The sequence below is a fragment of the Cyprinus carpio genome, chromosome B17, assembly GCF_018340385.1.
Source record: "Cyprinus carpio isolate SPL01 chromosome B17, ASM1834038v1, whole genome shotgun sequence".
Taxonomy (NCBI): domain Eukaryota; kingdom Metazoa; phylum Chordata; class Actinopteri; order Cypriniformes; family Cyprinidae; genus Cyprinus; species Cyprinus carpio.
Window position 1 is genome coordinate 432,764 of NC_056613.1, and position 15,790 is coordinate 448,553.

A 15,790-nucleotide genomic window follows, 5' to 3' on the forward strand; every position below is an offset into this window, starting at 1 on the left:
TTTTTAGTTCTTCATAATTTTTAATTTTGTTTTTTGTTGCCTTGACAACCAGCTGGAATTTAATGTTTTTATATATATATATATATTATATTTTAAGATAAAGTTTATTTCATGTCAAGTAATGAACATGTTTCCTTACTCACAATACAAGAAAAAATAAAAAAGGTATTTGCAACTTTTTATCTCACAATTCTGACTTTTTGAGTTTATATCTCACATTTTGGATTTCTTTTCTCAGAATTGTGAGCAAAATGTCAGAATTGTGAAATATTACCTTTTCATTTTTTTCATAACATTTTTTTATTGCAATTACCTTTTATTTGTTTTATTCTAGGGCAGAAACAAAACAAAACAAGAGAGAGAGAGAGAGAAATTGTAAGAAAAGAGCCAGAATTCAGAGTTTAAAGGCAGAATTGTTTTAAATAAAGCCTGAACTGATATAAAAAAAGAACTTTAAATATATTTTAACATTAAGTTAATAATGTAATATTGAACGCTTAAACCTTTAAGACCTGCTAAAACAGCTCAAAGCAACTAAACTGGTTCAGATGGTTGCATCCTAACACTGCTTATCAGTATGTTCTGGGCACTTTATGGTGGTTCTATCTGGTTCATACAGGTCTAAGCGCTCTGAATTGTGTTTCCAAAAAAGATTAAAAGAGTCTTGCGTGTGATAATGAGACGGAAAACACAGAGAATACAAGTGAAAGTACTGTAGCACAACACACAAATGCTAATAAGAGCAGAACCCTGGCTTACAAAACGTTCGAAGAATATTTGCTAATGTTCCCATTTACTTATAAAAACATTATAAATGTTCAAAATGCTTTCTTGGTTATTCAAACATTAATGGAACATTCCATTATCATTTTGCAAAGATTATGGGAATGTTACTTTTGAATGTTCTCTGCATATTCCGAAAAAAAAAGTAACATTTAAATAACATTACACAAACATCTAAAAAAAAAAAGTTCCATGAATGATGTATAAATAGTGTTTTTGTGATGAAGTTTTGAGATCATTATTACAGACCAAAAGCTTTGAACAAAGATTCTGTTGAAGTTACTGGAAGAAGGTTTGTTCGTTACATTGAGAGAACGATCCTTGTTTGCTGGGATGAGATATTATACAGAATGACTGTGTGAATATATGTCATGGCACATGTGCTGCTTCATACTGATCTACTAAGACTTCTGGTTTTCATAATATACACTGGAGAGGTTCATTGAGGGACGTTCCTGGTTTTCCAGATGTTCCGGATCGCTGAAGCTCTACTGGTCTCTGCACATTAGGAAGGGCACGACTGAGTGACCTACATCACACAAACTGACTGAGGAACATCAGCACACTGAGTTTGAGGAGAATCTGATGTTCATAACATTCATTTGTCAGCAGCGAGAACATCTGCTGCTGAAGTTCCAGATTTATTTGTGAGAAATGGTGTTTATGAAAGAAAGGAAGACGCTGCAGTTTGTCTGTGAACACAGCTGTTATGATGAAGATGCATCATAAAACGCTGCGGATGAAGAGGATTATCAGTCAAAAACCCAAAGAACACTCAATGTCCTTCATCAGAGGTCTTCTCTTCACCGTTTTCAGGTGTATAGAGAACTCTTAGTTCACCAAATATTTGGTGAAAAAAAAATATTTGTAGAAATGTGTCATTGCTTCACTTGCTCAGCAATGGATGCTCTGCAGTGAATGGGTGCCGTCAGAATGAGAGTCCAAACAGCTGATAAAAACATCACAATAATCCACAAGTAATCCACAGCACTCCAGTCCATCAGTGAACATCTGGAGAAGACAAAAGATGAAACACATCCAGCATTAAGATGTTTAGAAGACAAAAGATGAAACACATCCAGCATTAAGTAAATTTTACTCTAGTTAAAAAGTGTTCTGGTGTGAATCAGGAGAGAAATCTGCACAGATCAAGCAGCGTTTAAACAGCTCTAAACAAATATGTGTCTGGATTTTGATGTGAGAGACAACAGCAGATGCACTTTTTCACTGGAGGAAGTGTTATTATGGATTATGGACTCTATGTATTGGGAGTTAAAAAACGTCTTAATGCTGGATGTGTTTCACTCTTTTGTCTTCTCCAGATGTTAACTGATGGACTGGAGTGCTGTGGATTACTTGTGGATTATTGTGATGTTTTTATCAGCTGTTTGGTCTCTCATTCTGACGGCACCCATTCACTGCAGAGCATCCATTGCTGAGACACTGATGCAGTGCTACATTTCTACAAACCTGATGAAGAAACAAACTCAGTTTCTTCAGTGATAAAGATTGACTGTTTTACCTGTTGTGTAATTTTGGGGGAATTTAGTTTGATTAAGAGTCCAAAAACAGCAACAGAACAAGCCACAGTCTACAGTGAGGAGGAAGAGCAGAGAATGACATCAGTGCTGGTTTCTTCCGGTCTCCTGCGGATCGATAATGAGTTTCTCTGGCGTTCAGACAGCAGCGTTTGTCACAGCAGGTAGAAGCTCCTCAGAGAAACAAGAGAAAAAAAAAAAACACACACACACACACATTTCTAAAAGTATTCTCACACACATGGTTACAGGAGCCACTTAATGAGACATTTCATGAGCTTTTATCAGGAATATGAACTTGTATTTGTTGCCTTCATGGATTTACAGAAGATTAGTCTGATATTTACAGTATCTGGACACTTACTGTAAATCAAACCTAAAACCTCAGAATGTCATTGCATTAGAAACAAAACATCACAGATGCACAAACATCTGTATTCAAGTCATTGCTTGTATCAAATACATTTCACTTTCAACCGAACAGAATTAAAACTCTTTCTAAAGATGCTCATCATGTCGTTGCGTAGTATTCTATCACTTTTTAGGGTGTAATAATTTACAATACAGACATTTAAAGGAAGATGCCTTTTGAGAAAGTATATTTTCATAACTGTTGATATATTGAGACAACTTGCCCCACTCTACGATGAACATATTTAATGAGACAAACACATTTATTTATCATTGTTAACTAAATTAAGGTTTTGTTATTTGAAATAAAAAAGTTAACTGAATTAAAATATTTAAAACATAGTTATAACTATTATATTACATAACTATTAAAATAGTTTAACTTACTAAAACAACTCAAACTAAAATAAAAATGAATGAAAATTATTCATTTATATAAAAAAGCAAAAACAAATAAATATGACAAACACAACAAAATTAAAAAATTTTTAACCTAAATTTAAATGAAAACTATATAAATATATAAATAAAAATGTTAATGATACTAAAATAAAACAGTTATATATACAATATCTCAATACAAAAATACTGATATATTGAAGTTCTATACAGTATATATATATAATTTGAAATATATATGTGAAACTTTTCAAAGGTATAAATGAGATTGTGTTTTGCAGATTAATCTTCATGATAACAGCTGTTTCACACACAAACTGCAGCGTTTTACAAATCAGTCTCTTACATTAGCAGCAAACGTCCTGTTTCCAGACAAATGAATGTGTTCGGAAAGATTTATATACTTCTACAGCGGGTTTGTCTGATAAATACATCACTGCTTTTGTTTATCCATTAATATAATATCAGGAAAAAATTACTATGGTCCGTAATAAGCTCAGAAAAGACTCAATTTACTGACAAAATGCTAAATAAGCTGACAAGAGATGCTCGTTTTCAGTCAATGTTTAAAAAAGACTTTAAGAGTCAGAAAGGAGATTGAATCAATACATAAAGCCATAATAACAACACAATAACGAGAGCCGCTCATATGCAGATCAATAAAACAATCAATGAAATATTAGACAAACTCAAAGAGACCGTTTTTAACATTCAAGTCACTGTCTGAATGAAAAGCATTTCTCTTTAAACCAAACAGAATTGAAACTCTTTCTAAAGATGCTCATATACACCTACAGAAAGTCTATAACTGTGTATTTTAGCAGTGTATGTGGATATTAACAGATCATCAGCTCTCTAGAGGCGTGAAAGCTGCTTCTGAATCATTATTTTCACCAGATTCTGTCTGATTCTGCTTTTTCCTTTGCACTATTTTCCACGACTCTGCTTCAGCACATTGTACTTTTTCATGATGCATGAAACGTAACCAAGAGGAGAAACTCTTTATATTCCTTTACAGTGGCACAGATCATCTGAGCTGTGGTGTTTCAGACAGATGATACTCTGAAGTCAATCTTTCAGATGGCATTTATCAACACTGATCTGAATGTTGTCTGCTAAATCTAGCCATTAAATAGTTTATGGGAGATGACTAGAAAGTATATCATATTTCAGTAAGTAGTTGTAAGTTGTTGGTACATTGTGACAATTTGCTCCACTTTAGGATCAACATCTTAAATGAAACACGTTAAAAACAAATTATATATATATAGTGTGTGTGTCCTCAAAAGCAGTGTTAAGTCTCTGGGGTATATTTGTAGCAATAGACAACAATACACTGTATGGGTCAAAATTATCAATTTCTCTTTTATGCCAAAAATCATTAGGATATTAAGTAAAGATTATTTTAGATGATGATATTAAGTAAATTTCCTACCGTAAATATATCAAAACTTAATTTTTGATTAGTAATATGCATTGCTAAGAACTTCATTTGAACAACTTTAAAGATGATTTTCTCAATATTTAGATTTTTTTGCTCCCTCAGATTCCAGATTTTCAAATAGTTGTATCTCAGACAAATATTGTCCTCCTAAAAAACCATACATCAATGAAAAGATTATTTATTCATTTATTTTTATTTATATCATTTATATTATTGAAGTGGATGAAATCCTTTCATCAAAGTTGTTCTAAAACCTAAAAGTGTTCTTGTCTTAGGACAAATTTGATGAACTTTTTTGATCCACTTGAAATGTTGACTACTATATATATATATATATAAAACCATATAAAAGTTTTTTTTAATTGAAATAAATATTAACTGAAATAAAATATTTAAAAAACTTTAACTTACTTTATTTCAGCATTTTATTTCTTTTTTTAGCTTAACTTGAAGTAACAAAAGAAATAAAAATGAAATAAAATTAATAAAACCTAAACATTTTACATAAATGAAAAAAACTATATAACTATAAAACTATAACTATATATAATAGTTTTACACTGTCAAGAGACTATACAAATATTGATAATAATAATAATAATACCCCGTCTGTACCCCATGACGTAATATATCAATATCACTACCTCTTATAAACATTCAGCGTTCAACACAACGATTTATTTTCACTTAAATACATAAACTGAAACATGCATTTTCTGTAAAGCTGAATGACTGTATTACGAAAGGCGTTCTATAAATAAACCAGAGCTGAGTATAGTGCGAAAATTCACAAGAAAATCCTCACCGGACAAACATGATTATTCCCACTTTGGCGATGTCCTCCTGGATGACTTTCCAGGACTCTTTGATGAGCTGGATGTGATCCGGAGTGAGTCTCGCTGGAGCTTCGTCCTCAGTGTTTCTGCTCTCCGCTGTTCTCGATGCCAATCCGGATCCAGAGATCGCGCAGCCCATCCTGACTCGAGCACAGCTCCCTCAGCTCTCAGATGAACCGCTGCTGGTCAGCTGTCTGTCAGTCGTGTGTCTCTAGCTGTCTGCGTCGCTCTGCTTCTCCATAACTGTCCAGAGTCAGACCTTCAGCGAGAGACTGAGAACCTGAGACCTGCTCCGCGGGAGGGGAGGAGTTCACCTTCATCATCATCATCAGCATCAGCATCATCATCATCATCATCATCATCAGTCAACAACAACAACAACATGTAAAAGATCCTTTGTATACTCTTTTTAGTCTTTAACTAGGCTTACAGTATTAATATAAAATCATACAGATATTTTCAACTAATTGCTTAATGTCAAATAACTCTAACACTTTCTATGATGGTTGTGCAAAAAATGCATTCCTATAAATATTGAATTATAGATGCATAATAATGAATTACACAATTATTTATGAAAATATGCAAAATATTGTAGTTTCTATCTGATCTATTCTAGTACTGTATCTCTTAGGACTTAAGACTGAAGTAATGATGCTGAAAATTCAGCTTTGATCACAGGAATCAATAATATTTCACAATTTTTACAATCAGATTAATGCATCCTTGGTGAGCAGAAGAGCCTTCAAAAACATCAGTCAACAACAACAACAACATGTAAAAGATCCTTTGTATACTCTTTTTAGTCTTTAACTAGGCTTACAGTATTAATATAAAATCATACAGATATTTTCAACTAATTGCTTCATGTCAAATAACTCTAACACTTTCTATGATGGTTGTGCAAAAATGCATTCCTTTAAATATTGAATAATAGATGCATAATAATGAATTATGCAATTATTTATGAAAATATGCAAAATATTGTAGTTTCTATCTGATCTATTCTAGTACTGTATCTCTTAGGACTTAAGCCTGAAATAATGATGCTGAAAATTCAGCTTTGATCACAGGAATAAATTACATTTTAAGGTATATTCATATAGAAGACAGTTATTTGAAATTGCAATAATATTTCACAATTTTTACTAAATTTTAATCAAATTAATGCAGCCCTGGTGAGCAGAAGAGACTTCAAAAACAAAATATGGTAATTATTCCAAAATTTTATCCACTAAGTACAGTGGATTGTCAATGTAATAAATGCCTGGAAGTATATAAAAGCATCTGCTAAATCTTTACTTGCTTTCAAAAAGGTATATGCCTCCATATATCCATTCAAAAGGTGATCTGCAATTCAGGACGATAATAAAGCTGCTTTTCAGCTCCTTCCATGAAAGTCATTAATCATATCCACATCCCGAAGACTGATTAAAAATTGCAGAAACTAATTAAACTGTAATACGCCCTCAAGTCATGCGCAATCATTTTGATACAGGTTCCTTAAAAGAAAGAGAGAAACAAAAACCAAACACAGAAGAACTGCAAGCAGGACAAAGGAAATAATGTTTAAAAGTATGGAAAGTTTCTTTTAATGTAGTTTATCAGAAAAATAGGATATGAGCTGAACATTTTTACACAGGTATTTTGCATCATATTTACACCAATTCAAATAAATAAAAAAAATATTAAGATAACCGTGACATCATGCAGGAGATAAACCCCACCAATGAGCAGAAAAATACAACCAAAACCAAGCTAGCTTATAATATATCCCATTAAACGTGACCCAAAACGCATTTTGTGACTGTGCATTATATGCTGCTCAAATGACGTATCCTTTAATTACCCCATAATGCTCAATAAGCAAATTCTCAATCTCAGAGGAGTTGGAATCACACCTGACCTTTAAAGAATTAAAAATCAGCAACAGCAAGACAGCGCAATACGTTGTCAAAAAAGCAGCATTTTAATTTGACACCAAACACTCAGTCAAACTGAGTACTATTTGACAATTTTAAACTGTACACACCCAACCGAAAACATTCCAGGTTGAAAATGACATCACTCTTCGTCACCGTTTATCATTCATCAGCCTAATCTGATTATGATTTCTAGTTTTCTCCTCATTAGTGGGGAATGATGTCTTTATGAGATTACCCTCTTTCCTCTGCTCAGAGCTTGAACACAAACAGTGAAGAGACATCAGGCAATGCTTATCAAAATAACTAACAGATTGCATTGAATATTGCAGTGCTTTTCTGGAAACTTGAAAATATGTGTATACTAATACATTTTTTAACAAAAATAGGCGCATTGGTAATTTAGCATGCACTGACCTGTTACTGTATATATTCTTCCTTAATGCTTTTTATTTCAAAACGTCTGTAAGAAAAAAATATGTATTTAACCTCTTTTCCAAACATTACAAAAAAAAAAAAAAAACTTACAGTTCCACAGTCAGCTCCTTTAACAAATGTTTACATCTCAATGAAATATACACAGGAAAACTCTTAATATACATATATTTACAAATGCAAATTTCATAAATATATTCTCTGAGGCCCATAGGCATCCTTTTTCTAGTTGGTTTGGACAACATCTGCTGATAATTCATAACTGTAATTTAAGAGTCATGCTTTCTTTCCAAAAACACAGAACACCAAACCTGTGTAAGACTTACTAAACCTCTCAAACAGTGGACAAATGATATATTTTGGAGAGAGGAATTCTAGCTGTAAGATATTTTAAGATTCTGAGTGTTAAGAGTAAAAAATAACGAGTTATAAGTCTCACGAATAAGAACTCTGGTTCTGAAATTTATCCCGCAGGTTTTTAACCAAACTATGTTGACTGTTCTCAGCGTTTTCCATCCATTCACTAAAGTTGTGCTCTTCACTGTTTGCCATTGCAAGTTCAGATTGTGAAACCATTGCTAAATCATCCTCTTCAGGCTTGGCCTTGCAGATCCTCTCTACAACGAGGTTGTTCTCATCTTGACCAACGTCACAACCTGGCTCCAGTCGCTCATGTGCATTAGTGGATACCACGCTGAAATCAAATGCAGTACCATGCGAAGGCAAACCTTCACCTTCAAGGGTCTTGCTGGAACATGTAGAATCTATGGATGCAGTTCTCTGCGCTGTGATATTGCAGTTTGGGGATGAACAAGACAACGAACTCGATGCTCTGGATCTCTCCGATCCAGTTTCCATAGCTCTTTCTGAAAAAGAAGTACTGCGACCCACTGGGAACGGACGAGGGGAAGCGGATGCATCATCTTGCCTTTGGTTGTTATATTTGGAACGCAACTCTTTGACATCCGGCCAGTGGAAGGTCTCAGTTTGTACGGGACTTTGTGGTCTCTGACCGTATAATCTGCAATTGAGGAACTGAGGACTTCCAGGAGAACAGAGGCTGGAAGTTGGACTAGTAGTCGTAGAGTCCAGGATAAGGTCCTGCTCATTCAAGTTCAGCAACAGTGGCTTGTCAGGAATGCCTATGTACAAAAGAGCTGTGGTTAAAAGTCTGCTTTTGACAAATGACAGTGCTTTTACAATAGAATTTACCAGAGAACACTGCAAATCCACTGATTTCTAAAGGGGATTGTGGGATGTTTGGATGTAGAGCAAGGGTGTCCAATCCTGGTCCTGGAGGGTCAGTAGAGTTTCGCTCCAGCTAGCTTCAACACACTTACCTGGACTTTCTAGTGAGTATGAAGACCTTGATTCAGGTTCAGGTGTGGCAGTTGTGTCCTAATGATAGGTGAGTCTTACTTGTAAACCGAAGGTTGCAGGTTTGATTCTCAATACAGGTTCGATTTCAAGGTTCGATTCTAAAGACCGGTTAAAAATGTGGGTTGGGGGAGTGAATGAACAGCGCTCTCTTCACCCTTCAATACCCATGACTGAGGTGCCCTTAAACAAGGCACCAAAGCCCCAATTGCTCCCCGGGCACCACAGCAATAAATAACTGCTTACTGTTTCTGGTGTGTGTTTATGGTGTGTATGTGTGTTCACTACTCACTGCTCCTAATAACTTGAATGCTTTAAATGTAAAGAACAAATTCCCATTACCATACTTGGCCTTCCCGGTTGGAGCTAAACTCTGTAGGATAGTGTCCCTCCAGGAACATGTTTGGACACCATCAGGGGAAGAGGAATTACCCAAGGGTTTGTTTAAATGATGATCATGCAACCACAACTTTAAGTGCAACACACTCTGATATAGGAGTCCATTAACCAATGAGAACATGACGGAGGGAAGTGTACCTATGCTTTTGGGAATAAATTGTATTCCCACTTGATTTCAATCTGGCCCACCTCTATCCACAACCTAAAATGGCTTTGATAAAGCATTTGATGGATAGGAATGTGCAAGATCCATTTCTAGTGTCATGCCTTTAAGCAAATACCAATGGTCTAGGTTGGTAACCAAAAAGCCAGAGGTTCCCAAACCTGGTCCTAAAGAACTCTAAACACTGCACATTTTAGATGTCTCCCTAATCAAACACACCTGATTTAACTCATCAGCTAATAAGACTCCCAAGACCTCAAATGTAAGTCTTGAAAAAATGTGCAGTTTTGGGGGTTCTCCGGGACCAGGGTTGGGAACTACTGAGCTACGCCAACAGACAAGACACTGCAAGTTGGGGGATTGTCCCTCAACTAAAAGTGAACAGTCAGTTTGGATAAGAAAGTGTCTGCAAAACAAAAAACTGACAGAAGGAACACCACTTAAACTTGGCAAGTGTCTACTCGGACACTACACCCACCTTTTTCTTTTCCTGGAGGTCTCTCCTCCATGACCGAAGACAGGTTCTTGGGCACAAAATGGTTCTCTGAGATCTTGGGCCTCTGCCTTACCACCGGTCTGTTGTTTTTGATACGCTGACTGTACTGCCTAGCCAACTGGAACACCTTATTTTTCATTTTCTCCATTTCTTGAGGGATGAGTTCATCCTCAATGGCAAACCTTGAGGAGATGATCTTTGGTAGAGAAGGGTGGTCGACCTTGTGCTGCTCTTGTAACTTGTGTTCCTCGTTTGGATGCTTCTGGAACTCTTGCATCTTGTCCTTTTCTAAGATGTTGTTGATTGGGGATGAGGTAGAGCTTTCATCGGATTCTTCCAGTATTACCAGAGGTTCCCCAAGTCCACTATCCAAGCTCACCTTACTTGTTTCTGCTCTCTTTTCTTCACCAGGTGTAGTCACTTGGGAATTCTCTGAGTCCTGATGTTGTTCACAAGTCCCAGTTATCTCCATTTCCATGTCTTGCCACACTTTAGCCATGTCAGATGCAGGCTGGAATTCCTCATTCCCACTTAGATCTCTAAACTTGGACTCTTTGCCATTTGCAGGGACCACAAAATCAGAGCTATCCTTTGCTTTTTTGTCAACCCCCAAGCCTGATAGATTAAAGACAGACCATAAAGTTGGCCTTGTGTTGGAAGACGCCCTCTTATGCAATGCCAAATCCTCATCTGCAAGGTCACTGAGTTGTTGGCACAGATTACGGACTAGGCCTGCAGGGATGTATGAAAGGCTCTCTCTGCGTTTGACGGCAAAGCTGGCATCCTGGTGCTCAGCATGTTCGTAGTACTGTCGAATCTTATGTATGAGCAATCGGTCCTTTTTGGAAAGGGTATCCTGTTTCATTTCAGATCTTTGGTCTGGTATAAACAGGCTGTCGGGAACAGTCTCTGTTAATGGTTCTGGAGTGGACCGTCTAAACTCAAGGCCTTTGTCTTTCTCATGGGGCTCAGCACCACTGCTGAGCAAACTGCTTCTTCTACTTTCCGACCGAGAAGACAGGCAGCCCAAGTCAAAAGACTCTTCGACTTCTAGACTACTTCTTTGAGAGAGGCTGCTGGCACATTGATCTGAGATATTGCTTGCCTTGTCCAGTACGGATGAAGACAAGAGGCCACCAGGTGTTTCAATGTCCACATCTACCTCCATGTTCTGCACATCTGAGAGGTTCCTGCTAAATGGAGTCCCTTCCTTTTGGTGCTCTTCTAGTCCAGCAGGAGATGAAAAATCCACACTGTCCTCAACATTATCTCCGATTTCTCGTCCTCCAATATTGAAGTCTACTATCTCTGGATCAGTGTGGCATCCTGCCATTATTGTCCCACACATTTTGGGATAATTATCTGATTGGTTCATCCCTGTCTCCTCTGACTCTCTGAGAGGAGAAAAGACCTTCTTTGAACTGTGTTCCCCAGTTGAGCTCTAGAAAGTGGACAGAATGAAGTGAGTTATTGCTACAGGAAGCTAATAAGAGGATAAGAAAAGAGGATGCGAAGATAACTTAACTCAATCTCCAATATCTCCATTATGACCAGCATGAAACAAGTGCCATTTATCTAGCTTTGAGATACAGCTGCAATTTATATTTCCAACAAATCTTTGTAACCCACCCCCACACCTTTTTTTATCATTAGCCAATTATCAACAGTGAATGCTGAGAAAACAATTCCCACAGTATTGGCAGAAGCAACTATAGACTTACTTACTAAGACAACGTGTATGTGTGCAACAATATGCATAAAGGTGAAGGTTTAGCCATTTGACAAGTTTATCTGCCTTTTATTTTTTGAACCCAACATCAGTCATATACAACATATTACAGCAATTAAAAGAGATTAGAAAGGAAAATATCTGTAGAGTTTCTATATGACTGTAGATATTTCAATATGAATGTACATAGTGGCTGTACCCAGACACCTTTTTTGAGCTTCACAGACACATTCAAATGTTCATTTTAATTCAAACATTAGTCACTGACAACGAAAGCAGAGTATAGTTTGAATATTATCAGCACTTTCTGTCGAGGTTTACTAGACAGAAAGATCCATTTTGAGGTTCTCAATATATGACGTTACCTGTTCAAAGAGAGTCAAACTTTCACTCGTATCATCAGGCTTTTCTTTAGTGGGTGTTTGGCTGCTTTTGTTCATTGGCCAATTTTCCCAACAACCTTCTCTGTCCTAAGGACACAGCACAGAAAATTACAGAAATTTAACAGATGTAAATGTTCTACTAAATGACAGCGTTCAGTCGCCATCTGTCAAATATCACTCTAGTGATATTTTAACCTTTCATAAACATCTGCAATTCATTTAAAAACATCCATGCATTTCAATGTTTTTCCACAGACAACTGACCTTCTGAAATTGCTTTTTTGTGCCATCAAACAAAATACAATGAAACAGGAACCTTTGTTTAATTTAATTACGGAAGGCAAGCCATCCGACCTCCACCCCCAAAATCTGACAGTTAAATTTCCCTTTGAAGTCGAACTTCAATAAAAAAAAATCTCATTGTGGCTCCAAGTGCAAAAACACTTTGAGACACCCGACGTCCCGTATTATTATGCATTGGATCTTAGTAACCACAACATGCTGTAAATTCCCCATCATATGTGCATTACAATCTTCGCACACTGACGCATCTGGCATGAAATATAACACTGATTCTTGAGACATGGGACAAAAAATATCAACAATTCGTTTAGAAAATAACATTTCCACTTTGAACCCCTAAAACACTATGGTTCATCTGATGTGAGTTTATGGAGAGTTTTTCATAATTTTAGGAATCTGTGATTACATATTCTTTAAAGTTTAATGGACGATTTGACTATATAATAATAATCTGACACATTAATTTCTGTATCAGACATAACTGAGAAATCGAGTGTTGCAGAAACATGCATTTAGGTAGAAAAATGCCATCAGACCTACAGCCTGTTTTGTCCCAACTCCCAAAGAATCAGTGATAAATGTTTTGAAAATCAGATTTTGAAGATGGCATTCAATTTGTAGGTCAAGTGTCCATTGAGAAAAGTGTTTATGTATGATTAGTGGCCATGCATGCAGTTATGTCCATGCAATGATTCATCACACGTCAACAGCATTCGAGCATCAGATCTGTGGGTGCAAAAGTAGAAATAGATCTCAGCATGCAGCAGATGGGATGTGATTGACAGATTGCACTGAGGCGGCCGCCAGGTTATGGACGTGAAACAGAAAGCGATAGGTGACCCTCACCGTGGTGATCTGATCGAAAAGCAAAGCCTTGGCCCTATAACGCCAGCAGGAGATGGCAGCCAACACTGAACTGGCAAAGTCTGATACCTGCTCGACTCCCATCAGATCTTCCTCCTCTCCATAATCTCCTCCTGTTGTGTCCTCTGTGCTCTTTGCTTTCTCTTCAAGCCTACTGTCATCCAGCGACCCTGTGCTGGATTTATGATCTTGTCCGAACTGAATCATTCCAGGTTCAGCAGTCTTGAGTTCTGGGTTTGAGCTCACAGTTGTGGGCAGCATGGAAAGATGGTCTTTATCCACTAATAGAGTACCTTCGCTGTCTGCATGCTGGACGCCATAGAAAAGTCATGGGATGTCAATGGGCGTTTATGAAAAAGCTAATTTCTATAACAAAACTGGCACCTTTTCAAGCATTTTAAATATAAATTTTAGATGAATTCTATAGGTTTTCAAGAGTTGTGTTGGTTCTATGCAACATTTTTGTTTATATTTGATGCTAAATTGTTTTGCATTGTTTGTTGAGCCTTTGTCTAAAGACAGTTTTCCACCTTATGAGGATAGACAATAAAGATTTTGCATGCATTAAGTTTGGAATAGCATTTATAAAATAAAATGCACAACATTTTTTCTTATGAATGTGATTCAGTGTACTGTAAATGCATTTGACTAATTGCTCTCGTTCCTCTTTTTGGATAAAAGCATCTGCTAAATGCATACACTTTAATGCAAGTTTAAGCTGTTTCTTTTACTTAATGTAAAAAGCTTGCAATGGAGAGTGAATGTAAAGATCTTACCTTAAGCGTGCCTGTGTGATGCCATGGATGATTAAGATGATGCAAAGACAAAGATAAATGAAATGTTATTAATATAACAATTTAACAACAGGTTATCTTCAGATGCATTTCAAATGGGATTTTTAATGCACTTATCAAAATAACAAAAGCAGTGAAATGTCAAAATTTCGAAAAGCAGTATTTGAAATATATTGTTTAATTTGCAAAGTGCAAAAAAAAAAAAAATTCATGATTAGGCATAAAATAATGTGAAAATGGGCTGAGACTTGATCAAATCATTGTAATCTGGCTCATATAAACATTGGAATCATGTGTTTGTGGTGTTTTTCTGTTGATTAAAGGTTAGTACAAGGCATCTTCACTGCAAAAGTGGTTGTAAAAAGCAAAAATTCAACAAAAAGCACCATATTTTGTGAATAAGTCTGACATGCTACAACGAAACAGCACTTTTTAAAATCAGCACCCCAAAATGAGTACGAAAGTTGGATTTCATTTAGCAAACATGATGCATTTTTATATTCTGGCTGCACATAACACAGTATTATAAATGTGTGTGCTCTGCCAGGTCTGTGCAAAGATAATTAAATCAACTGGCAATGAAATGCATGCTATACGGCTACTTGAGAGAGCTTGGACACTCCCTGCTGATTTCCAAGACAGGAACAGGAAAAGCTGTGGTTGGAAATGACAACTTAATTTGAAGGGTGATAAAACGGCATGACAGAGTGTGTGTGAGAGAGGAAGGGAGAATAGATGGAACGGCTTGGCTTTTCTCTTCATTTTCTCCCAATCAGAATGCATAATGCACTAGTGCTGACAGCGAGCCAAAAACAGGTTTGTGGACTGAAAGGAACTGGCGCATGACAAAGCCTGCGGCTGATGGGCTTCATAATTAACATCATTATGTGTGCGGGCAGAGGATCGGGGCTGTGGCCTTTGATCTGACACAGGAGGGACGAGTCGAGTCGAAGTGGCTTTGATGCTAAAGCGGGCAGCGCAGAACATACGGGACACGTGTCTCCCACACGAGCGGAAACAAACAGCACGCACCTGCCGTGAGGCCAAGATGACAGCGATCTGATAAGCGGTATATCTGATCTTTTGTTTAACAGCGCTTCTTTAATCAGTCAGTCAATCAAAACTACATAAAGAGAATAAAGACAAAATCCTATACATTTTTTTGCATTTATTTTGTTCTGCATTTATTTTATGAAATGCATATACTGTACATATACTGCAAAATGCATATATATATATATATATATATATATAGAATATATATATATATATATATATATATATATATATATATATATATATATATATGCATTTTATAAAAACTATAAATAAACTACATATATATATATATATATATATATAATTATTGCATGATTATTATCATTATATTTTATTTTCTTATTTATTTTATATTGATTGTTGTTGTTTTAATTTGTTGAAGTTCATAAAATATTATTTAAATGAATATTTAAAAAATATTTTAAACATGTACATATTTGCTAATACAGCAATGT

At 36.1% G+C, this 15,790-nt stretch overlaps 2 protein-coding genes across 2 annotated transcripts in view; both read right to left on the reverse strand.

Moving 5' to 3' along the window:
* LOC122134210 (neuroglobin-like) overlaps positions 1-5,721 on the reverse strand; it is a 13,063-nt gene extending 7,342 nt beyond the window's left edge. Inside the window, exon 1 of the mRNA XM_042743141.1 lies at positions 5,381-5,721. Coding sequence (XP_042599075.1) covers positions 5,381-5,550 — 170 coding nt within the window. The 5' untranslated portion in view covers positions 5,551-5,721. The remainder of the gene's footprint in view (positions 1-5,380) is intronic.
* Positions 5,722-6,974: 1,253 nt separating this feature from the next.
* LOC109108580 (pleckstrin homology domain-containing family G member 3-like) overlaps positions 6,975-15,790 on the reverse strand; it is a 59,084-nt gene continuing 50,268 nt past the window's right edge. Inside the window, 5 exon segments of the mRNA XM_042743142.1 lie at positions 6,975-8,910; positions 10,186-11,644; positions 12,298-12,402; positions 13,465-13,791; positions 14,259-14,269. Coding sequence (XP_042599076.1) covers positions 8,204-8,910; positions 10,186-11,644; positions 12,298-12,402; positions 13,465-13,791; positions 14,259-14,269 — 2,609 coding nt within the window. The 3' untranslated portion in view covers positions 6,975-8,203.